The sequence below is a fragment of the Xiphophorus maculatus genome, chromosome 7, assembly GCF_002775205.1.
Source record: "Xiphophorus maculatus strain JP 163 A chromosome 7, X_maculatus-5.0-male, whole genome shotgun sequence".
Lineage (NCBI taxonomy): Eukaryota > Metazoa > Chordata > Actinopteri > Cyprinodontiformes > Poeciliidae > Xiphophorus > Xiphophorus maculatus.
The window spans coordinates 14222848-14248924 of NC_036449.1; the positions used below are offsets into that span (position 1 = coordinate 14222848).

General features: G+C 38.7%; 1 protein-coding gene across 2 annotated transcripts in view; it reads right to left on the reverse strand.

Annotated features, from left to right (window-relative positions):
* The window catches only part of LOC102226904 (immunoglobulin superfamily member 3-like), a 107234-nt gene extending 81410 nt beyond the window's left edge, over positions 1 to 25824 (reverse strand). For both annotated transcript variants that reach the window (XM_005799318.2, XM_005799317.2), the window contains exon 1: positions 24847 to 25824. In XM_005799318.2, the coding sequence (XP_005799375.1) occupies positions 24847 to 24886 (40 nt within the window). In that variant the 5' untranslated portion in view covers positions 24887 to 25824. The remainder of the gene's footprint in view (positions 1 to 24846) is intronic.
* Between the last annotated feature and the right edge of the window lie 253 nt (positions 25825 to 26077).

Sequence of the window (26077 nt, forward strand, 5' to 3'; positions counted from 1 at the left end):
CCCTAACCTCATGCAGCCTTACTTGAGATATTATTAAACTCAGTTGACTTAAGCTGCGAATGCATTTGATGATATTTCTGCCCACATGCACATTACTCCTATCTTCCATGAGGAAAATGCAGCTTTATGCAAAGGCACAAAGCAATATTATTTTCATTGTTTTGTTGCTCCATAGAAAATAAGCTGAAACAGATACTCCTGTGGGACATGTAAAAGAATATATCAAACTGGGAATACAAGATTAATTACAAATATTCATAGAATATTTATTCAATTTTTCTTTTAACATGTATTCACTGTAAGAAAAACTCTTTTTTTGTATTTCAGCCATGAATGTCTCCCGTGTCAAGAGTTCATTGAATCCTCCGGCTTCCTTCCACAGGATGATTCTTGTTTAGAAGATAACCAATACAATACAACAAATCTTGTATTCCAAAGGACATTGTACTTACCCTCATATCTCTTTTTACACTGTGTTTTCAAAGAAGAGATTATTTGCTAAATACTTCAACAGTAAGAAATTCATTTAGAATTAAAAATTCTTCCAAAAGGAGCAAATCTTGAACAGTATTTATTGGTACAAAAATGCCTGAAAGGAATCTGGCTCTAAATGTTCTGGGATGAAGTTAAAAAGGACCCTGACTCTATCGCCTCTTTCCCTTTGCTGTATTGGCACTTTGCTGATCTGGCAGCACCACAGCTACCAATTTCCAGCTCAGACCAGCTTATAACTGTACTGCTACATCACCGCTTCTCATGTTTCAGTCCATCTTCAAGACCTGCTGGAAGCATATTACTCATACACCTCCAAAAAAAAAAAAAAACTAATATTACTCATCTCTCACAGTGTTGGTGCATTAAGAGCTTTCCCTCCACTTGCCTGTCTCCTGTCATCCCTCTTAAAACGAGCCTCCTTACTTCTGATTACTCTCACTTTCCTTCCTCTGTGTTTCACCCGTCATCAATCCCTTCCCTTGTCCTGCCCCTGCAGTTTCTTTCTCTCCACATTCCTGTCTCTTTTCCCTGCCTCGCGGTTCTCTGCATCTTTTCAAGCGGGATTTAGGCAGCTCTGTGGAACTTCAAAGTCCCCATCGTTCTGCGGGCTGTTTAGAAAGGATGACAATGACATACCGAACCCTGCAGACCTTCAACTGATCTCTCTATTCCGCCACTCTTCCACAATAATCCTGCGCCCACAACCCCCCCACAGATTCCTCACCTCTGGCTGTGCCAGCTTGATCTCCAGGTGCCTGGGTTTGCTCAACAGGGCCTAAGTATTTTTTTTTCTATTATTAATGCTCATCTTCATTTCTGCAAACCGCTGATGTTGTATGTTTTTACTTTCTCTTGCACCCCACCTCACTTTTTTCCAGTTTCCCCCTTCCCCATGTCTCATCTCTCTCGTTTAGCTGCTAGCTGCTTCCCACACACCTTCACTGGATGCAGGAAGTGTGATTCCAATGGAAGATGATGCTGAGTGACCACAAATAAGCTGTCCTTGATGTTCATCAGTTGGAACAAACAGAAATGGGAGCAAATGATTTCAAACTCACAAACACAAACACACACACACAAAGCTGCAAAGCGGATTAAGCTAAGTGGAAGTGGGGGTTAAACACTAATCCAATCATTTGTGGCCACTGTCTTATTCTCAGCGGAAAAAGCAGCGAAACATGCCTGCTCCACAGACATCATCTCTACGCTGTGACACGTGATAATTATACACCTGGAAAGGTGTATAATAAAAACGCAGCAGGGGTGAAGTAATATAGAAGATACTCACAGCAGCGGGGAAACGTGCCAACATGGAGATTCAAAGTATTCATCAACTAAGCTCGCTTATTCACGCACACACACACACACACACACACACATTGCTGTTTTTCAGATAGCTTTGTGCGGATTTCTATTAACTTAATGCATTCTGTAGTCTTCATGATAAGTTTGACAAATGCAAATGGCAGCTAAAATCCAAAACCTAAAAACAAACACTGACCTCAATGAAAGAGTTCACTTTTTGTGCTCAAAGTCACAAACCTGATGGCACTCACATAAATAATGTCCCAAATTTAAGGCTTAGTTAAACAAATCTGAAGTGTGTTACCTTCAGTTGTTATAAAAAAAATGCCATTCATGTCAAAAATAACTGACATGTAAGAAATTTGATTTTGCAATTGAAATTGGGACTCTGTTTCTTTAAGAAGCTCCTACTCTTTCTGACACTCCCCTTTAAGCCTGTCATCACAACAATGCTCCTCCATGATGCTGTTTACAACCATTCTTAGGAACACTAGACTCTCTTGTCACTAATGTCTCAGTCCGAAATATCAAATACACAACATATTCCTATACAAGTAATAGGAATATTTCCGCATTCCCAACCTTAATCCCCCACTAGATAATATAACCAGGTGCCCCCAAAGATACAAGAGTAAAGGAAACCTAGGCATATGCACTCACTGGCCACTTTATTAGGTGAACCATTGCAGTACAGACTTGGAGCCCTTGCTTTCAGAACCTCCTTCATTATTCTTGGCCCAGATTCACCAGGGTGTCAAACATTCCTCAAAAACCGGAGTTCCATTTTAACACCTTTCTATCATCTCAAACCAGTCTACTCATTCTCCTAAGGCTTCTAACATCAACAGGGCATTTTCACTCACATCACTGCTATTCACTTGAAATATTCAGGCCATTTGCTCTAAACCTGAGAGATGGTTGTAGATGAAACTCCCAGTAAATCAACATTTTTGAAATGCTCAGGCCAGCCCTACAGACACCAAAAACCACAACATAATCAAAGTCTCTTAGATTTCCTTCATTCCCTTTTGATGCTCATTTCAAACTTCAGCATGTGATGGTCCCTAAAAGTGGCTCCACTATTGGTACTTAAAAGCAATTGAACATCTAGGTGACTGGAAAGTGCTCATTACCTAAATGGATGACACTGTCTTTGGACAAAAACATGCAGTAGCACTAAGATGAACGTACTTTAAGCAACCTTTAGCTTTAAACCTATCTGTTTACATTACATCAAAACCTGAATCAAATTTGCTTGTGTTGTTGAAAACAATTAAGAGTAATCTCTAAAATGTCAATTATATTCTTATACTACACTCACAAACAGATTGAGAAAATGAACCAGAGTAGCTTATTTATAATGAACTCATGTTACATTAAGTAAACAGTCAATTTTTCAAGCACTAAGTCTTTTTCTTTTTCACTAATCATCTCATTAATGAGTGCAATTAACTCTGATGGAATACGACTTTCTAGCTCTTACTTCAGTTTTGTAGCAAAATACTGGTAACAAATGTGTTTTTCTAGTGATTCACTTTTTTTTTTATTTAGCCATGAATATTTGATAAAGTAACTCGATATTAATTTGCAAGCTCAGCTGGGTTGTAGATTTTTTAGTTTTGATGACGTTCAACCCTAGTACACACTAATTTAGCATGAACTACAGCAGTCTTCTTTAGCAGAAGGCATATCCAATAATCTATCAACCAACTACTTACATGTCAAAAAAACATCACCGAAATAACATCTGTTATTAAAACATGAACCAATTATGAAAGGGATGAAATTTATGTCCTATCTGCCCCAAGAGAAGTTCAAACTTATGCTTGGTTCCTGTGAAGATTCCTAAAACTCAAGAAAACGATGAGAAGAGCAGAGAAAGAAATTGCTTGGTTGGGAAAAAAAGCGAAAACAGTAGGAGGTCGACAGTTACCTCCAGGGTCCCAACCACTCCTAAAAAGCACTGAGCTAAGTGAATATATGAGTGTGACACTCACTTACACTCTGCACATATGTATATCAGAGAGAAATAAACGGCACATCAGAGTATACCCCCCCCCCCCCATTCCTCCAGTACTGGTTCAAAATTCTCTTGTACCGCCATTGATCTGTCTGCCCTCAGGCCACTGCAAGCGTTTGACCCCATTACCATCATTACCAGAAAGAGTAGGAAAAAAAGTTAAAAAAAAAAAACAGATTCTTTGATGAACAGAAAAAGATGAGACATAAAAAATGGGAATGTTAACATTCCATGATTGACTAAGGCCATATGAAACACATTTTCAAGTATTTTCTTATTGACATGACAAGTGATTTTGTACTTGTGCCAACATAGAAGTGACAGGAAATGAGCTCTTGGAGGCTGAAAATGCCCATATTGTCTTTGAGGAAGAAATGAGTCAGTAGATAACTCTGGGAAATCATTTCATCCTTGATGAGAATCCCCAGCATTTCTCTTTCACAGTGTTTTGGCTCTTTGAGTGGCTCTGGACAGCGTCAAACATTACAATTCAGGCAGCATCCTCCTCTTTCTCTCTCTCCCTCTCTCTCCTTTTTCAGCCCTTGTCCTTCCTGCAGTGATAATCACCATCTGCATCAGAATGTAAAAATCATTGTAACAGGCATGTTATTAACAACCCCTGACCCTGCTCCCAGCGTCAGACTCCTCAACAAATCCCTTACTGCCTGACTAATTTATTAAATAGAATCTTTTAAATCCATGTTTTGCAGACAAATATCTTTCTTAAGAGAGAAAAAAAAACTGAAGTATTAGCAGCTAACAGAAAACACTTCTCACGGAAAGTCTGTCAGTTGAAAAACAGGTGTGACAGTGAGTGCAACTTGAAGAAGAGTTGATACAAAGGGAGACTTAAGAGTTGACTTCCATTAGCGGCCGGTAAGACAGGCCGTCTGGTCACTTCAACAGCTGACAAACACTTACAACAACTGCCCATTACACCCACACAGCACTAATCGGAGCAAAGCAACTGAGTACAAGATGTACAGGCAGCGAGCATAACAGTAGTCATTGTGTATGTCAGAATACTGTGTCTCCATATCAATGGAGCATATAGAGCTAAGGCTGGGCATGTGTCTGTCATATAAATATTGGATGCTTAGGTAACGATCAAGAGGATTTTCAATTTTTAGTGTGTTTTTTTTGTTGTTTGTTTGCCAGCATGAATGATTCATCGTTGTACTTTTCAAAGCTTTCGAAAGCCAAAAACATCAGAAGGCATGAGATGAATCACTACATGTTAGACTGCTTTAATGTACTTTCTGTTTGCATCAAGATAGAGGAAAATGAAAAGTTTTTCTTGTAAATACCTGAAGCATCCTTTTCAAAAATAAGACCTTGGTTTTCTTAATCTTTCTGAAGCTTTGCAACATCTACATACTGGCTAATGATGTAATACCTGCCTGTAGCATCATCATTCTGGCCATTTCAAAATAAATTATCTTTCCAATAGTTATTTGAGCCAAAAACATTTTGGGAGGGGGAATTATTAACATTTCCACAATCAAGTAACTATGTCACCTTCAGGTGTTATAAAAAATACTGTAAACAATTTAAAATAAATTTAACTTAGCATTAACGCCATATTTGACAGCTTGACATTGGCCTCTGCCTCTAAGAATTTCCTACCCTTTTTGACACCCCCCTTCATCACCTCATCACAACAATGCTTCAACCTGCCACCCACTGTGTCCATTTCCAGTCTTTCTTAAGAATATGGCTTATTTCTTTAGATATATGCATTCAGAAGTGCACTGTTCTTAGTAGTTAGAAAACTGTGCAAGTTTCAAGAAGAGAAAAATGTAATAACATCAAAATGTTACCAACACAGAATATTAAAAGAAAAGAATTCAATGCAATGCATATCTTCTCTTTTTGAGCTTTTGATTCATTTTTGCGTAACACACTCTGCTCTGCAAGACTTCAGAATTCATTCTCAAGCATATTTAACTATTTCAAACAGCATGGGATCTGATTATTCAATATCAACCTGATTAGCTGCTGGAATATAAAAAATGAGAAACCTGAAAGCAGATTCTAAATAAGCCTGCTATGCATATTTTCTACCTGTCATCTTTATCTCTGATTTGACACAAGGATCTAGTGCAGAAGGACTCCTAATCTGGACACAAATATCCATCTTTGGGGCCTAATAGCTATATCTTTTCTAGCCAGTGACTTCAGGGAGAAACTATTGATTTAGTACTTCATGAGAAAAGTTAATATTCCTTGAATGTATTTCAGACAGATATGCTAGATTTTACCTCTCCTTATATTTTACACTTCAAAAGGGTCTTTACTTTAATTTCATATGTTGCACTCTCACATAATCAACAAGCCTGACACACAAACAATGCCTGTTTCTCAAACTATTAAAAAGGCTACAAAATTCTCTCTGCAATAATTGTAGTATGTGATTACATATTGGTCAGAGATCCTACATGAGATCAATTTGAATACCAAAAATCTCTCTTGAGTAGATCTGAATTTCTGCATACACCAGTCCTTTTTACTCAGATATAGAAAATTTAGCAATAAAAAACAAAGCAACATAAAAAATAAATATAAGAATACATCAATGCCCATGTAAGAATAAAAACAAAATCTAGTGTGCAGTTTGTGAAGACAAGTTCATGAGCCGTACAGCATCAGAAGAGAAGCTGCTATTTAGTTCTAATGTGTTGGTTGTGACGCTGTGCAACCTTCTGCCTGGTTTCCCATTATTCTGCATTTGCTGTCACCTCTAAAGGTATTAGAAAACCTTCGACCAGGCCTCGAAATGTAAGGAGAGCTCACAGTAGTCTGCAGAATGTCCAACTAAAGGTCCAAGCCAAAGGTGTGTTTGTGGAGCAATGTTAGATTTTGTAAACTCCTCCACATGTCTAACATAACCTCCATGTTGTCAAGTCAGTTTATCTTTTCTTTTACTGTGTAGCCCACTGCTGGATAATCTTTTTATAACACGAGATTGTCAAACTAACTTTTTTCCAGACATTTTTTAACTTATGTGACCTTGTTCCCTCTCCTCAGATAACTGCAAGCTTTCCAACTGAGGACCTTCCTTAAGATGTGCATCAAGAGCACTCAGAAGGAAGCAAGAATTGCAACATTTCATTTATATGAATCACAAGGGAATGTAGATAAATGCCTTCCTTCCTTAATTGGTGCACTCATTTTTTCACTTCCTACTTCCATTGTGTTCACATAAAGCAATTTGTACCTATAGATCAGCTTTTCAAATCTGTTTTTCCCCTTTTAATTATGGGGATTAGTCCTCATACAAAGGATCAAATCAAACTATAATTTCACTTAGCTGTATAGTGCTTTGAAAAACTTTGTAAAACATTTATTTCAAATTGACTTGGTTCTCATTTCCATTTCAACCAGTTGGCTTATATAAGGTGACTGATTAGAATCCCTAATCAAACTAAAATAACTGAGTGACCCCCAGCTAGTGTACAATATTTCTCACAAAATAGTGTGAGAATCTCATTTTCTTCAGATCATCACTTGTCAAAGCAGACACAAAACATGTCCCTGGTGGGAAATAACTGATGCATGGTTGACATGCCATGACAACTAGCTCGATTTTTGTATCAATAGTAATAATAACAATAATAATAATAATAATAATAATAATAATAATAATAATAATAATAATAATAATAATAATAATAATGAAAGGTCCAAAAGATGAATCAATGAAGAAACCCATTGCAGGTTTTTTTCCAATATCTAGTTGTTTTTTCTTACATTTTGTGACCCTTAACTACTGTCGCATGTGACTTTTCACTGTTAAAAACAGACTTTATTCGGTATTAGCTGGTGCTACTTACCTTCTCATTCCAAAAACTAGCTCCGCCATTGCTACTCCCATGTTTAACAGATAGAGGAGTTCCCCCTGTCTCTTAAAAGCTTTACGTAATGCGCAGATGAATCAGAGCTGTTTTTGAAAGCCCAATTTATGGCTTCCAGTCGACTTATTGTAAAGGCTACAAGACATAAATTTCGCTATACATTTTTTACCCACCTGCTAGTGTCCACTGCAACTTTCTACAGATCTCTGTGTGCATCTTAGATTTTTGAGATTGTGCCAATTATGCGCACTGAGAGCAAAATTATTAGTTCAACTCGAAGGGAGACTCCAAGAATACATTACTAGTGAAATGTAGAGAAAAACCAATGATGTCCAACTTTTAGAAAATATCAAGTGGATGGATTTGTTGTTTTCTCTACTTTAATACGTTATTCCAATAAAACCACAAGTATTCAAAACTGCAGTTATATTCTAGTGAAAAGTCCCTTTATTCTATTCCATTGAAGTTCCCTGTGAGACTGAAGTGTAGTGTATCTGTAAGTTTTCACTTTAATTTGGTTCAACAAAATCAGTCTAAATATGAGGCATGCCTCTCGGTGACATCCATGCAGCTCAAGGCCATGGACAGAGAGATACATAAAGGCCTTAAATTTTTAAAAACCAGGAGGCACATTTCTCTGCTAAGCAGAGTCTCAGTGCAAACAGGTCTATGCCAAATGCTTACATTCTGTCAGTCAAGTCCAGGCCTCAAAAGTTTGCCTGAAGTTGAACTCCCGCTGTGACTTCCACCTCGGTCATATTCTCTTCTGCTCTCACTATGCTAACTAGTTCTGATTTATGGCTCCCCTGGGCCACAGCAGTCATGACCCCACCTGCACTGTTGCTCATAACAGCTGGTGCACCCAGGATGGAAGCAAAGGGGAGTTTTCAGTGCTAAATCATATGTCTGTGTTTGGGTTTTACTAAATACTATCCGTTAGTGGTTATTGCCATAAAAGGCCACTTACCATAATGCCTTTTTATTTCCAGTTTGGGACAATTCATATTCACTCCTCTTTTATCCCTATGCTTTTTTATCATTTTTCTATTGTGTTAATTGCTTGGGCCATATCACATCTATCCTCCTCTGTTCAACAGCTGCCTCTTTATCCTTCCTCCCACATCCTCAGCTGCTTTGCCTTCCTGTTTGACCACAGAAAAACAGAAGCCTTTGGAATCAGATTTAATAAGCACGCAATGATTCCTCTGATCCATTCAAATAACAGCCTGAGCACAATTTCGATCAACATTCATTAGTTTTTCTCTTGCTCATCCTGCAAAACAACCATTTATCAAATGCCACATGTGACTTTATTAATCTGCCCTTCAACATGGAAATATTACAAAGTATGCAAGCTTACTCTGGAACGCAGTTGGAAATACTGTGTCATTTAGCGTTGGAGCACTGCAGCAAAAGTCAACAGGGAGAGTCTGGGCAGAGCTGAAACTCATCTGCTGCACCACAGTCAAATGTGGCACAGCAAGAGAAACATCTTGTCATATAAATTTCATTAAAATCTAAAAAGTATGTGTCAAGTCAGCTCCTTACTAACCATATTGTCAATGAATAATTAAAATTTTAAAAAAAGAGTGAGTGACTATGAGAAGCTGCAGCTTGCTAGTGAAGAAGAGCACCTCTCTAGCTCCAGCAGAAATGTATTCAATGAATGTGAATGTTGGATAAAATAGACAGGTTTTCTGGAAGCTTGGTGCTCAAGAACATAAGAGAGTTGTAGATTTAATATAGGATGTGATGAACTGAAAAACAGTTTATGCAACATGGATGTGTTTAAGTCAGTGCTTAAACCCAGCAGTTATGTCTGGAGTCAAGGGTCAACTTCTGGTAGTAAGGCAAAGCATAGTCTTAAACTGCTTCAAAATTTCACATTTATGTAACAAGGCAATTGTGGGTGTTTGGAAATGTTTTCAGTTGTGAAAAACATTAATATATTTTAAAGTAAACATCAATGAATCGATGTCTGTCTTACTACTGTTAATCAAACATAAAACATTTTTATGGGGATGGTTGATTCTCCATGGGAAAATCGTCTTGCCTTAGGATTATGACATTGATGCATGAACATCTAGGCAACTCTAGGTGTTAGTTATTAGCATACATTTTATCAAGTCAGAAAATGTAGCAATGGAGCCAAATGAGGCTCAGACACCCACGGGAAACATTTTACTACCCTTCCTGTTTTGGTAGTCTGAGTTTCCTCTGAACCACAGCATGTGTAGCATTAGCTTGAAGTGACGTTTTATGGCTGAACAACATCTTGCTGTGACGAAACTGTGGACAGCCTTTTAAAGTTGGAGAGGTTTGACAGACTGTGTCCAATGAGTGCCATTTTGACAGCTACACTGCTGTAGGGCTGTTAAACCCCCACGAGTAAAACACATACTGATTCCATGGAGAAAAGTGACACCTGCATAAAATTATTCTGGCATATGGAAAAATGGGAGGGTTGACATCCATGAGCATTAGCTTAACAGTGGAAAAGAGAGTAATAGAACAAACAATGTTGTTTATTTAATTACTATCAGAATTTTTGCGTTTTAAACTACAGCTTTAGTCACCAGCAGTCATCGGCCATGGTTACATGCAGACTGGGATCACTACAGAGCATTTTTAAATCCCTCTGTAGGGTGCTCTTTTGTTGCATCTCTAAGCTACTGCATTCAGAGAGCACCTGGACACAGTTGAAAAGAAAAAGTTGTAAAATGGTGATATATGCCTGTCAAGGCAACATTTTACAGCTGGTAAGCTACACCCAGCACGTCTGTTAGGCTACCAAAGAACAAACTTCCCCTAATTACTTATCTAATATCAGTTTAATTAAATGAGCAGGTTTTCTTAAAAATACTAACTTTATTTAACTAATTCCTATGTAATTACTTCCTACTTTTGTTTAAGTCCATTAAATAAAATGAAACTGTACATATTTGTTTTGTTAAAAGTAGAATCATTAGCATCCTTTTTTAAATTTAAATGTAAATGCTATAATATCACAGTGCTTTTTCTCAAGATTATCATTTGTTAGTGTCAAATGCTAACCGGAGATTAGTTATATCTGCTGTTAGAACTGGTAAGATAAAACAGTTTTAATGACTCACTAATAGCTAGAAGGCTGGCAACACCAGTTTTGGTTTTGTGAAGGGCTGGTCCATTCATATCAACCCTTGTACACATACACACACTGATACACACAGGCACACACACTCTTCGAGTACATTAACAGCCTCCAGCTATACTCCCAGCACTTAGTCCATTAACTCTTTGTGGACACCTGCTACCCTACTAACCTCCAACCACCCCTTCCCCCAATAATCATCCCGACCTCACACACTTCCCCCTATTTGGTCTGCTTGAACAATCACACAGTCCCAAATCTATGCTAAACAAAAGTTTTAAACTAAAGAATTAACCACATCACAACACCAAAATTAATCCACGTGAATAAATTATGCTAATAAAGGCAAGCAAGACCAAGCTGAGATGCTATGTTCAGTCATTATCCATCTCAGACTTGTGTACAATTATGTCTGACAGCTGCATCTACTTAATGTACAGTTGCTAGTTTTTGCATGATTGGCAACCCGCTTTCTGCCATGGCGTTTGTACATAAAGCTTCAGATTGGAAGACAAAAGTAATCAAGTATTAAGTAGTCTACTTCAAACAGACTTTTTCTGCCTTTGTCTGTCATTTGCCTCTCCGGCTGTCAAAGACATGAGTTGGATAAAAACACGCATTCATGAATGCAAAATAAGGATGCACACACAAATGCATCCACCTATTTAGGTTGGAGGAGTGAAGCGGAAAGAGGGATAGTTTTGGAAAACACAAAGAGAGCCAAGAGATTTTTGTTGTTGACAGAAAGTTAGGTGCACAGTCTGAATGGGAAACACCAGGCTGAGCGTTTGTCACCGCTCCTGGATCGGCAGCGTGTGTGCTGGGAGCCGTAGCCATAGTTACGGCGCTTGGTGTGCATCCCACCAGCGTGGGATCTGCTTGGGTGTAGGATCAAGCAGGGAGCAGAGAGAGTGTAGCTGCATGCAGGGACGGTAGCTCATAGAGCTCTGTGTTTGTGTGTTGGTGTGGAGGAGTGAAGTGGAGTCCTCTCTCCAGCCAGCCACCATCACTGCTCCCACCACATAAACATAAAAAAAAGGGAGGAGGAGCAGACAAATTCCCAAAGGAGAAGAGAGGGGGTTTGCTTTAGTCTTTAAATCTTGAGAAGGTTGGAGCTAAACGTGACTATTACAGACAAAAGCTCCCGTTTAAGGTGGATAAACCATCTAGTTTGCATCCCACTTACTATCAGTTTCTAATTAGTGCTCTTTGAAGAATGGGTGGGATGGGCCCTGCATTGTTTCAAAAAACAGTGGGGGAGGGAGGTCAGGGGTTATTCACTGCAGAGAAAGCAGCTGGTGTGCCTTTAACGTGCACAAGGCAGAGAACCATGCAAATCAGCCCAAAAAGAACAAACCAGTTCACTAATAGCTGGAAGGCTGTTTTGGGGTTTGTTATCAGAAACACGCGAGATATAATCTGAAGAGATGAGCCGGCTCAGCGACAAGATTCTGTGAATCTGTGGAGGAGTGTAAAGACCAGACGGTTAAACAGACGTCAGGGAGTAGATTCAAATGAGATACAAAGCAAAAGCTGCCCCTGTTCTGTGTCCAGCAGTAGCTTCTTACTAAACTATTGCAGCAGGCAGAATGTCTCCTTCAAAAACTTAGGCCAGGCTGTATTTCCACTGCATCCATCAGGATAAAATACCCCTCAAGCGAAGGTTGTTCTTTTTATTTACAATCAGCTCTTAGGCAGGGTTTCATGAAGGAAGGGACTTTTGAATATTTTACTTTCCCCCACCCATAATTTCTGTTTAGACTGATTTACACGTCATATTTTCTTTTAACTTTATAATAATATATGATTTAAATCCTCTGCTGATTTTAAATTACTCTCTCTTGTGAGTGACTCGTACAGTCAAAATAATATTTTGACAGTTTTTGTTCTGAAGTACAAATTAAAACTACATAAACCAGCGAGCTGTGAATACGTTTAAGCTAAGAAACCAGAATAGGTCAGTGGCAGTTTGTGCAAATTTAATTCTCTGGACGATCCCCTTTTTCTGAGCTCTGTGCTTGGAAGTAGACAGACTTTTCTGTCAAACAAGGCCAAAATGCCAAAAAACAAAGCCCTGGAAATGATCTTTTTTTATGTGTTAACACAAACAGAATAATGGGTTTTCAAATCCAAACTCTGTTTTAATCTAAATATTTTAGATTTACAACTAGAGAGTAACAAATGCAGACAAAATAATGATAAATTGTGAAATAGTGTCCATAGTATCCTCATGAATCAAAGGAGTGACAGGGTTTTCCTACAGCTATTACACTGTGGGAGGGGGATAAGTAGAGGGATCATTCCCTGTTGACTTGATATGCATATACACACATAATAAATAAAACAGTCACCTTTTTAACAGGAGTGCTGTAAATGTAACAAACTTACTATGCCAACTCAAGACATGCATAGCAAAAAAAAAAAAAGAGAGAGAGAGAGAGAGAGAGAGAGAGAAATTTGTTCTATTGTTAGTATATATTAAAAAGCTGTCAGAACTTCCAGAATAGAATGCTGTCATTTTGTTTGTGTAGCTCTGAAAGTGACAGCACATTTATCTGTCCCTGTGAAGTACACATAGGCCTTTAGAGGTGATTTCAATTCTGTTTCATATTGTAAATGTGTCAAATCACGAGGTTGTAATGTCAGCCTCTCTTGTTGTCTAATTTCAAGTGAGAAGACAATAAGTCTACCGCAGCAAAAACCCTTTAAAGTGTACTTTCCATGTAGATTGTAGTCACTTCGTAATAGCTATAAAGTGTAATTGTTACGACAAAATGTCATAATAATTAGGTCAAAATTTTTGCAATATTTAAGCATGTGGCTTTATTATGGACACTACAATAAAACCACACACAAGAAACAACCAGGGTAAAATACAAGGTTCAGGGAATATATGTCCCAAAAAGAAAAACAATGGAGGGCTCATGGTTAAAACCAGTCTTTTGTTTCTCGTCAGTCAATCGTCTTCTCCATTTGAGGGGGAGAGAGAGAGAGACCACATCTCAAATCTGGGTCACAGGGGAGGATCATCATTTAAAAAGCAGACACTGTATACTTGAGAAGACACTGTGGTTACTCATAGCTAACTTTACTTCAATCAGTTCTGACTAAAGAAGAACAAATGGCTTCATCTCTTCGGAAGTGACAATGGAACAACAGGTTACTAGGCTTTTAGCTTGAAGAGGAGAGAGCGAGACGTTGGACCCTGATTGGAGAATTCACTGTAGCAGTAAAACTAGTAACTCGGTGTGAGTTTCAGTAACAGACTGTGAAGCCTGTAGTACAGGCCAGTTACTCGCCCTGTGGCTATTTGACACTAACTAGTATGTGCCTGAAGGTGTACCTGAAGCAAAAAAATCCCCCTGCACAAAACGAAACCCCCCATTACTGCAATCAAACCCAACTTATAAAGTCCTATTGATGCATACATGATTGGCATGAATAGATATTGACAAAGAGAGTCGTGGTTTTAATATGTACCAACTCTAACAGCTGTTTATTAAAAACTTTTTTTATGAGCTGACAGCCTTGTTTCTACTTTCCTATTGTTTTGTCCTTTGTCAGTTGAGTCAACAGTGTTATGATATGATAAAAAACAATAGCACAAAGGGGATGTTGTCATGAGGGTATACAAAGACGTGGCGCTGGCGTTTATTTTGCAAACCAGCATCTGTGCAACTACGACATATATAGAAGACAGAAAAATAACAAGGAAAGCACAGAGAGCAATAATCAGAGAGCAAGCTACACGAGGCCATGATTCCGCTGACAGCCAGAAGGTCTGCCTTGGATTCTCATGACAACAACCAGCAAATCTCAGAGAACAAGTGCCAAAGATTTCCCAAGCCATACACAGAACATAGAACAGACGCAAACACCTAGACGGTGATTTATTATGTTCTGATATTGTCTAGACTGAAATATCTCATGCAAATGAGATATTTTGTTCTTGTAACTCTGAAAATAACAACACACTTTCAGAGTGTGTTGTCACAGTAAAACAGAAAAAAAAACAAATAAACAAGAAACACATTTTTAAGAGTTTTAAAAGCTGACCCAATAAGAGGACACACTGGCTTAACCACATGTAGAATGTGTGTAATTTTTGGGCGGGACGCCTCCAGCTGTCCCTCTCATTTGGGACAGAGTAACGTCAGGGGGTGGCATCAGGGAGTGGCACCTCGGATGTTGAACCTTAAAAGCAGGTTTAAATAATTCAACAACTACCAACAAATGGCCAGTAAATGGTTGAACAAAACCTGAGACTAAACAATTTTTTATGTTTTGTCATATTACAAGCACAAACTCTAAAGTATTTTGTGCGATTTTACATTACAGACCATGAGAGGAGGGAAACAACCTGACAAACAACCTTATGAGTCACCTTATTAGTAAATAACAGTAGAGTTTACCTATGTGTAATTTAATCTCAGAGTAAACACAGCTGGTCTATGAAGTCCTCAACAGTTTGTTAGGGAGCATTAGCGATGAAAAGGCATCATACAAACCGAGGAACAAAACAAACAGGTCAGGGATAAAGTGCTAAGAAATCTTTATAAGCTAGAAGGGTTATCTGATAAAATAAAAACTCAACTTTCAAATATCTCGGAGTACCGATCTGCCATACCGTTTCCACTTTCAAATACTCTACATATTCCATTTGAAAGTGGAAAGAATATGGCAAAGACCAAGGCCTAGTCATCCAACTAAACTGACAGGCTGAGGAAGGAGGGCGTCAATTAGAGAAGAAAGCCAATGTTGAAAGAAAGCCATGGGTGAAAGAAGCCCTGTTTTTAGTTTCCACAAGCAGTGGAAAGAGGAAACTATAGAAGAAGATGCTCAAAAGATATCAGATTTGAACATTTTGGCCAACATGCAACTTATTATGTATGGCAAAAAAACTTAAATTGCTAATCCCCATAGAGAAACCTAGCATGCATGCTAAGGAGATGGTTTTGTTCAAACAGAGAACGGTAGGCAACTAAGTGTTGATGGAAGCTGCAGAAGCATAAAATAAAAAGAACCTCAAAAAGGTTTTGATTTAAGTATATCTAGGTGTAACAATACTCCAGTAGTCAAAGTCCAGAACTTAATCTAATCTACTTGAGAATATAGCTGAGCAATTTTGAAAAAATAGTTCAGTCTTTGGAATTATAAAGCTGACAGATTTTCCATCAAAAGCTAGCAACTGTAATTGCACTTAAAAGTGGTTCTACAAAGTATCGATTTAGTGGGGCTGATGCCCGTCAGACCTTTCAGTTGTCGTTCTCTAGAAATATGCACAATTATACACTACTTTAGGTTGGTTCATTGTATATAAATTACATTTTGGTTGTAACATGACAAATAGTGAAATGTTCACAGGGTTTGAATTCTTTTTTTTTAAGAACTGTTCATGTCAAAACTTGTTTTTATGCCATCTCTTTTAACATAGAACTCCTGCCTGTCATCCATTTTTTTTTCTGTCTAAAACTAATGCTCACACTACCAGTTCTGTGCAGCAGATAATTAAACCAAATGCAACTGTTTTTTATTCACTTTCAGTTTTAATTATAAACCTGCTTCACACTAGGAAATGTACTAATTTAATGAGTTTTCCTGACAAGAAGAAATGTTATTGTTCAAACAAAAGCCCTCTTAAACATTTGTGCCATTTGACAGAGAAAGACATAAAAAATAATGTATGCTTGAGTGGCTTTAAATGTCATAACTTACTACACAGTAAAATGTTTAGGAATAGTACACACAAACACAGAGCAATAGACAACAGCTAGTTATGCCTAAGTTGAAAATGAGGTTTTAACTACAGCCATGTTTTTAATTGTGCCAATTATGCAGCACTGGCTTTACACCTTGCTGATTTGCTCAACATTTGCTGGCATTTGTGCATACTCATAACTTTCCATTTTTACAGTCACTCAATAGCCCTGTAACATAGCTCCTGTTTTAGCATCTTCTCTGATTGAAACCAGCTATTAAACACAGCAAAAGAAGCCCCTCACACCTCCTGATCAATTCAGTTTAATAAGATGCATAATGTTTTTGAATAAAAGAAAGAATCCTATTGCTTTTCTGGGGTCTGTATGAATCCAATTTGTTTTCAAACAGTGCACAAAGTCATGAGGCAAATTTCGTTTCAAAATATACAGTTCAGATTTTGTTTTTTAAATATGTGAAAAAGATATGCTAGACTGCTAGGTCTCTCTGATCTAATATGAAGGCCAATACACACTCCATAAGAACAGAGAAATTGTTCTCTCCATCTCAGGGCAGCAAACATTCTTCTTTTCCTGCAGCCTTGGTTTGGGAGTTCTTGCAGCTTGTTATTCCGGGCAGAATTTTCTTATGGTCTCCAAGAAATATGAGGCAAGTGTGCTGCAGTAAGAAAGTCCTATGAAGACCGTCTGAAAGTTCTGCATTTCAGTTCTTGTCACGTATAGGATATCAACAAGAAAATTTCTTGCTGACAATGACATGTTAGGATTAATGGGGATAAATTTAGCCAACTGTGTCTAAATGTGTTTAAATGTGCCAACCGTAAGCTCACACTGATTCCCAACTTAAACGTTAAAACTATTTCAAATCTGGCAACCAGAGTAGTAGCTCTACAGTTTCCAATGTAAAGGTTTGTTTTTCTATCATGGATGGAAAGTTGTTTGTCTAACCATAGGGAAGGCTTAGGAGGAAAATATTCACATTTCACTGAGGATTTACTTGGTTAGTCATCCCTGCTACTAAAACATAGATAATTCCAATGTCATGTCCTTGTGTATTATCTGAAAATGTTATAATTCTTTTGATAAAACTGAATCCACATTGAATATTCCACAGTATATCCAGCTTAGTAAGAATCCTCATAATAATCCCCTGAGGTGTTGTATTAGAATGAGAAATATAATTTAAGAACAATTTCTGTATGCCATACATTGCTTTACTTATATATACACTACATAGCTTGATCGCAGATCTGTCAATATTGGATCAGACCTATATTTTTGGTGAAACAGCATAACGAATCAAAATACCCTCCAATAATAACCTTGTTGGTCTAAGGCAATGCAACCAAATGCAACACCTACCACAGAGCCCAAGTCACTGCCACAGTGCAGCTGAATGTGCCAACATTTTTGCCTTAATCTGCCCAACTGTCTTGGCTAGCACACGATCCAACACTATAGGTGTGTTTTGACTGCAGAAACACTTTTCCAGAAACCAAGGTTATTCTGAGGTCTTTTGCTCAGCTGCCAGAAATTATGACAGTAGATAACATGAACCAAACAGTTTTGTGGAAGAAGTGAAACAATTAAAAATTATCTTGGTACGCAGAAAGTCTTGTTGAAGTTTCTCAGAACTTGTGGGAGAATCTTAAAATGCTAAACATTCATCTAGCTGAGCAACACTATTGTTTAAAAGTGTCTTCCTTGCTGCATTAGGTAGCAAGAAAGACACAAGCTGACAAAATATGTTATAAACATACACCACAGGAATGAGAATTTGTGCATACAGTTTCGCCACATTGTGCTTTAGTTCAGGATGTGTGCAGCCTGGCCTTTGCCTTCCTCTCACTCCAAGCACAGTCTGGCTTTCTCCCCTTGACTTGGATTGTCTCTGGCAGATTTTTTACAGGGCCAATCAGCAAACAGAAGGAGAAGTTGTGAAGGATGACATTGATTTTCTGTGTTCTTTCAGAATTGCAGTTTGCTAATAGTTTTAGCAATGGCAGTAGACAAAGTGAACAAAGCCGTTCAGGCCACGCTTTCGAATATTGAATTAACATTAACAGCCGCCTTCATCGGCAGGCAATTTCCAGTAAGTTTCATAGCATTAAAATAGCACATTACATACTTCACTGGCAGATGTTAGCAATTGGGTAAAAGCCACGCCTCCAGTAAGCAATCGTTTCTCAGCAGCTGAGAGCCCAGACTCTGTGTACGAAGCAAATGGCATAGAATGTAGTCTGGTTTTTACCAGGCTAGCATAGCATGAGAGCTTATATAGTGAATCCAAACAATATTGTAGCAATCTTGATTATCTCATGTTTTTTAGCCCATGCACCCACAAGCCATTTATAATTGTAACATTATCAAAACTTTGTGCTAATACAGCTTACAAGAGATGGCATTTTTTTAGATGATGTTTTGTGAAGAACAGAAACTTGAAAACGCAAACAAAGACAAAAGGACAAAAAAAAAAAGTTGCATAATGTGGTGTCAACTATGCCTTAATCCTAACAGTCATTTTATTAAGTTCACATTTCTAGTTCCACGTTGGACCAGGTTTTGCCTCTTTTCCTCCATACTGACTCCATAACATCATGCAGTTGCAACAGATTTCTCAGCTACACATCCATGACGTGATTCTTCCATTCCAACCTCATCTCAATGATGCTCTGTTGGAATGAGATCTGGCGACAACGGAAAGTTCAGTGAATTCATTATCACGTTCAAGAAACCAGTAGCCTATGTGGTTTCAGGTTTGTGACATGGTGTGTTATCGTGCTGACACTGCGGTCATAAAGAGATTGATATAGTCAGCAACAATACTAAAGTAAGCAGTGGAGTTTGAATGATGGACAATTGGTACAGAGGTGTTCCAAATATGTAAAGAAAATATGTTACACATCATCATGCTCCCACCACCAAGCTGCAGTTGAACCGGTGCTTTTATGTCAAACTCTGACCCCATCATTTTAATGTGGAGAGCCTGAATTTGAAACTCACTAGAGCAGAAAACCTTTTTTTCAGTCCATTATTGTCTAAATTTGGTGAGCTTCTGTTAATTGTAGCTTTTGTTTCAAGTTCTTAGGTGCCAGGATTGGCACGGGATCACTACTATACCTAACATGACTCAAGTGTTGGTCTGTTTAGAGGTGGTATTCCACGTACACTGGTTGTAATGGGTTACTTGAGGTACTGTTGTTTTTCTATATCTCAAATCAGTCTTACTATCCTTCTCTGACTGGTGACATTTATAACACATTTTCATCCACACAAGTGACAATCACCAGAGACTATTTTTCTGACCATGTTGAGTTACCATAAAGATGGAAAATTTTCATAGAACAGCAGTTTCTAAAATATTCAGACCAGGCCATCTAGTAGTAAAAACAATCCCACGTTCAAAGAGACTTAGATCCAACGATTTTTTTTTTTTTAATTTTATTTCATGATGCTCACTTTGAACTTCTGCAAGTCATCTTCACAACATCTACATGGCTAAATACATTGGGTTGCCGCCATGTCATTGGATTATTTATTGACACAAATAAGATACTCCTTATTCGTGTCAACAAGTAACTGTACTTAATGAAGATCAAAATAAAACAGACCCATAGCTCACATGCTATTCCATCTCCCTCTGAGTTCAGGAGAGGCACTTCACTTCAAATGTAACCTGGCTTGAATAATTTCAGATCCCATATCTACATCCATGTTTTATAAACAGTCCATCACCCTGACTGCCAGAAAATTGAGATGTAAATATGATGCTGTCTGCAAGACTTTTCGCTGCATAGAAATACTGTGCTTATGATTCTCTTGCATATTACCACCTTCACCAGCTGTGTGAAAAATGTTTTATTCTCTTATATATATCCACAACCAACCTACTCAATCCAAACCAGTAAGTAAACTTTGTCCTAAAAGCTGGCATATCTGGGCTGGCACACCACTATAGTGCCAGTAAGAAAAAAAGTGCACGTTGTCAGACATAATCTGCGAAATCCTCAATCTGTATAAGGCGAAGCTGTTCTCAGGCCAGCTGATATTCAGAACCAACAGCACTCAACCAGAACCTAGAGAACTTCTGGCTGCTCTCTTGTCAGCCAAGTAAATGGAAAGCACTGATGCCTTTAACAGTTAAAGCAGTCAGCCACACACATCTTAAACTTTCAATTTAGTTAAATAAACTGGGACTTTGGGTTTGGCTTCCCATTTCAAGCCCCACTCTCATACAAAACACACACAGTTACAGCACAGAAAAAGCGTGAAATCTCTCTCACTCTCTGTGGGGGAAAAGGGAAGACATCCTGTTTGTAAAGCTAATAACCATTCGTTCCTTTAGGCGACTCTTTTTATGTGCCTTATACCACACGCCCCTCTGCCACAAACAAACAGAATCGCATGCACGCGCTCTCACTTGCTCACACCTGGTTGCAAGCTCAGCAGCACAAATAACGCAAAATAAGATTTACCTGCAAAAAAAATTAAAAAAAAGAAATTGCAGGTGACACCTCCAGATCTAACTATGATGGATACTGTTTTCAACGAACGCAGCCGTCAGGAGTCTTTATTTTATTCATTTTGAACAAGCAAAATTCAAGCGCAAACATTTGGGTTGCCTGACGGGTGGCAGTAGAACAGGGAGCTGATCACACACATAAAGTCTTGGGTACATATCTCTTAGAACCGTGTGACTGCAGTGTTTGGAAGATTTTAAAAAATGACATGGCAATTTATTGCAAAGAATTTTTTATGTTTTTAGTGGAGGAAAAGCAGCGGTGCTATAGCCAGACTGCAGCAAGACTACGACCCTGTTCAGCTCTAGCTGAAACATGCATATCTTGCCAATAAGTCAAACCCAGGATACTACTTTAAAGCTATTTATCCCAGTTGTTTCCATCTATTTTAATATACCATAAGCAATGATTAGTGAAATCACTTTGACTTCTGGAGATCATTTAAATACCCCATGCTTGGTGTTTTATGACCCACAAGTCGGCCTCAACCCCAACAACAATCTATAAAGCAAGTAGCATTAGTGCTTCATTTCTACAGGAGAGGAGTAATTGTGGAAATGATCAAATTCTCTGATTAAGTGTACAAGTATATCATTTTCTAATAATTTAGTAATATAAGTACATTTATTTGGGGTATTGGGCCAGTTGATTTTTATGATCATGATCCCTGTGTAAACCAAAGCAACTTTTTGCTGGCAGGAGGCTGAGTAGAATATAGAAAACATCTTAAATCAAGGTTGTCAAAGCAGATGTGAAACATCAACCTTGTGGGTACAAATTGAAGCATCGTCTATTAGAAAATATTCCACAACAGACAACTCAGTTTGGTACAAAAGCTGGATACCTAACACCTAAAACCAGGCAGGTAACAGCAAAGTTGGCAAAATGACCAGAATCTATTTGATTCCTTTCACACTTTATTTACTCAGTGCAAATGATGTGTAATATGTAAACAAACAAAAACTGTTCTTTGTAGCCGACACTACCAAAACATTCACAAAGTTTTGTTGAGAATACCTAAATTTAGAATAATTAAAGCAGATTTGGATCTATAATGATGAGACACATCTCAGTTGCCTGTCTGAGATTGGGGTGAGAACAGTGTGGTAATGAAAACCATACATCACATTAATCAAATTCATCTTCATCAAACTCTCCATACTCCCCAACATCTCAGACTACTTTACGGATTCAGGATTATAATGAAAGCTTAAAGAATAGTTCAGATTTTTAAAAAGAGATTTTATTAAAAACCTACAAGCATGTACTATCTTATCTTTGTTATTTCATTTAGTATAAATCCATTGCTCCTGGAGGCTAACACCAACGGCAAGTCCAAGACGGCTTAAAATATGATGGAAAACTTATATTGATTTTAGCAATTTCAGTCTTAAAGATGTCAGTGTTTTTTTGCAAATGATATTTTATGAATCTTTATTCTGTTGTGATGTATGCATTGCATGGTTCTTTCTTAAGAAGCTGATTTTTTTTTTTTTTTATTACACAAAACACTTTGAAGGAGGCGGGGATGAACCACCAATGAAATTCCTGTCAAAAACACATACCAAGAACATATAAAGTATCCAGTCAGAGGAACATGTCTAATAGAAAACAGCATGAAACTCAAAACAATATCGCCTCACTTTAACTGGGATCATTTTTACTTTGATATCATGCACTTATTCTGACCTACAACCTTTTTAAATGTTCCTGCCATTCAATATATTGATGACAGTTTAAAGGTTCATAAAGTAGTGTTCACATAAACCCCTTAGACATTTTTGAGACTGGAGTTGTTTTAAGACAAGAGAGGTTCACTTTGGTCCTGGCCACTCTCTGAGTAGTCGTTAGCCTCTGCCTTTGGGACCAACAAATCTGGATTTACACTAAATGAGAACACTAAGTGAGTTATCCACTGCAGGTGAGACATAAACTGCATATAACCTTTTAACACACCCTCACTTCAAAACATCTGACATAATCCTTTAGTGTTTAGTGAAAAAGAGAGATCCATCTCTATTAGGACCAACAGATACTTGCATTTAAACAAAAGAAAAACAACTTTCTCTCGCTCCCCCTTCTCCACCCTACCCCAGTGAAAGTGACTTGACATGCTAAAAGGGGGACTTGAGGCGAGGCACAGACTGGTAATCCTCTTGGCTGAGTGGGGGCCTCCAGAGGGCCAGCTTCCACTCCCATCCCCAATCTCTGTCCACCCCCCCAGCAGCGCTGACAGGCCACCCCATCCAGGAACAGAAAAGCCATCTGGTGTTTGTTTGGGACAGCTCATACACAGGATGTATGGCAAGAAGGGAGGCTGTGCGTGTGCAGGCGTGAGTGTGTCGGGAGTCACGCCTGTGTGACTGTCACTGCTTCTGTGTGTGCTTCTGGGTGTGTGTCACCGGGATGCTCACGCTTCAATCCTGTATTTGTCCATGAAATTCAATAAATTACAGAAAAATGGTAATTAGAAACATAACACATGGGAACTGTGTACAGTACCTTGCAAAATACTAATTGGACTTCACAATCCAAAACTTCAACATAATTTTTTGGGGATTTTATGCAATAGATCACCACAAAGAAGAGCATAATGTTTAAGTTAAATTAAAGTATTGATTGTTTTGTTTCCTTTCTTTTTTTTATGAAAAATAATTGGAAGTGTAAATTGTATTTGTATTCAGCCTCTCAACTTTGCAAAACTACATTTGGCAGCAAAAACAGCTGCCAGTCTTTTAGGGCATGTCTCAATCAGCTTTGCACATCTAAAGATTGCATTTTTAACAATTTTATCTGCAAAATGGCAAAATCAAAGTCGGATTGGACGGGGAACACCTGATCTGCCAAACTCACCTTTTAACTGTTGAGTAGTGTCTCAAATTAGATGTAGGTCTTGACTTTGAATCTACTGCTTGAGCATGTGCTTTGATCTCCACCAGTCCTTTGAGGTTCTGACTGTATGTTCTTAAGTCTTTTGAAGACTAAGAGGTTTTCAGCCAGGGCCACCCTGTATGTACCAACTCCCTTCTTGCCATCCTCCTGAAGAAAAGAATACTCTAAATAACCTTATCATGATTCTCCCACTACCATGTTGCAATGACTATTTGCCCATGCTGCCTCAGTCCCAGGCTGAAATCTCTTGCCACTTCTAACAGGTTTCTTTAGGATTGTGCATTTCGCCCCATTCATCATCAAACCAACTATGAAAAGCTTTCCAGTCTTTGGTAAAGAAAGACATCCCTATATCTTGATGCTGCCACTACAATGTTCCAGCATAAAGATTGTGTTTACAGGAGATAGTTTTTTTCAAAATCCCAATAAAATATAGTTACATTTGGGGTTGTGACAAAACCATCACAAGGCACTATGCCTGTAAACATTTGCTCACACCCACAGAGAGATTTCACCAATCAGATCATGAGGTTTATCCAGGTGTATCAATGATGTAATTGTGTGTCTACCTTAGAAAAGAAAAAAGAAAAAAAAAACAGCAGCTTCTCTAAATGACCAGTCTTTAAGATCGGCGATCAAACAATATACCGGCTTAATGTGTGACTAAAGTCCACACGATATTAACCTACTTCACACACAGAAACAGCTGTTCTGAGACATCTGTTGTTAATGCGGTGATCATAGATGTGATCTCTGCTGGTACCTGATTCATCATGACTACCGTCACCCTTTATCGTGTCTCATACAGGTATAGTAAAAAAGGATACAAAAAAAATCACAGAATGGAAACAAGATCAAAGCTTTTCCTTATTTCTTCCTCTTTTTTTTTTTTTTCTTTAGCAATCGGACTTACCAAGCAGCGCACAGGCGAGCAGGAGCGCACCGGTTGCCATTGTATGTGTTGGTCCGCGGAATCACCACCAAATCGCCCCCTTTTTTTTAGATGAGTATGCAACGGTCGAGGCAGCGTAGCCACTATCGCTGATCCTGGATCAGAGAGATGAAGAAAGGTGTACGGATCCCACAAGAACCTGCTGAGGGGGGTGTCTGGACGGCAGAGTCTATAATCCAGAGCCGGCGAGTCCGGTGTGCGACTTTCTTCCCCCAACAACACGCAAGCTTCTGGTGACGCGTATTCCCCTCGCCCTCACCCTCACCTATACGCTTTTCATCACTGACGACGTGTGCTTGGCTCCAAGGCGACCCAACCCACTCTCCCGCTTACTACGCATCCGAGACTGCGGAGGCGACCCCCCCCTCCAGCACACACATACATACATACATACACGCGCACACACACCAGCAGCTTCCTTAGAATAATAATTTTAAAAAGAAGTCCGGCGTGACTTGTGCGTATTTTGGATCCCTGATCCAAAACATAAAAAGGACTCAAAGAGCGTCTTGAGGGATGTAGGGAGTGCGAAGGAGTCTGGGATAAGTCCTCTTCGCTGATCGGAGAGCAGCTCTTTCTCTGGCTTTTTTCCACGGCAAATCCCGGAGACTATAATAAATCTCTCACCATCGCTCCGCAGAAAGCCTCAATGGGGCGGGCGCTCTAGATGAAGCAGATGCACGGCTTTGTGCTCTGATATAACCTATCAGATTTATAAAATTGTAACATAGACTCAAAACACTCCAACTATACGACCTGACAGTCTCCTAATTTATCCATCTAATTCCTAGCAACGATTCCAAGAAAATGTGCGCGTCCGTTCAAATAAACTCGTTCAGTTATGTCTAATAAATGACTGCATCATGTTGTTATCCCAGTAGACGTCCTTTCGATCCTGTTTTTTTTTGCTCTCTTCCAAGGTTATTTCCTTGTTTTTACTTTGGTCAGTTTGAAAACTTACGAGCGTGGCGTTTGCTCCCACCCACTCGCAGAAACCACGCCCCGGCAGCGCGGGGGGGGGGGGGGGGGTCTGCCACTGCATGGAAGAAGTTAAGATTTGCATTTCTCAATTACAATTCTGGAGCACGCTGCTTAAGGTTCAAGTACCATCTCAGTGAGTAGCAAGTGCTCCAAGTGTACCACCACAGAGGAACAATTTAAAGCAGTAACAGATGTGCAAATCAACAACAAC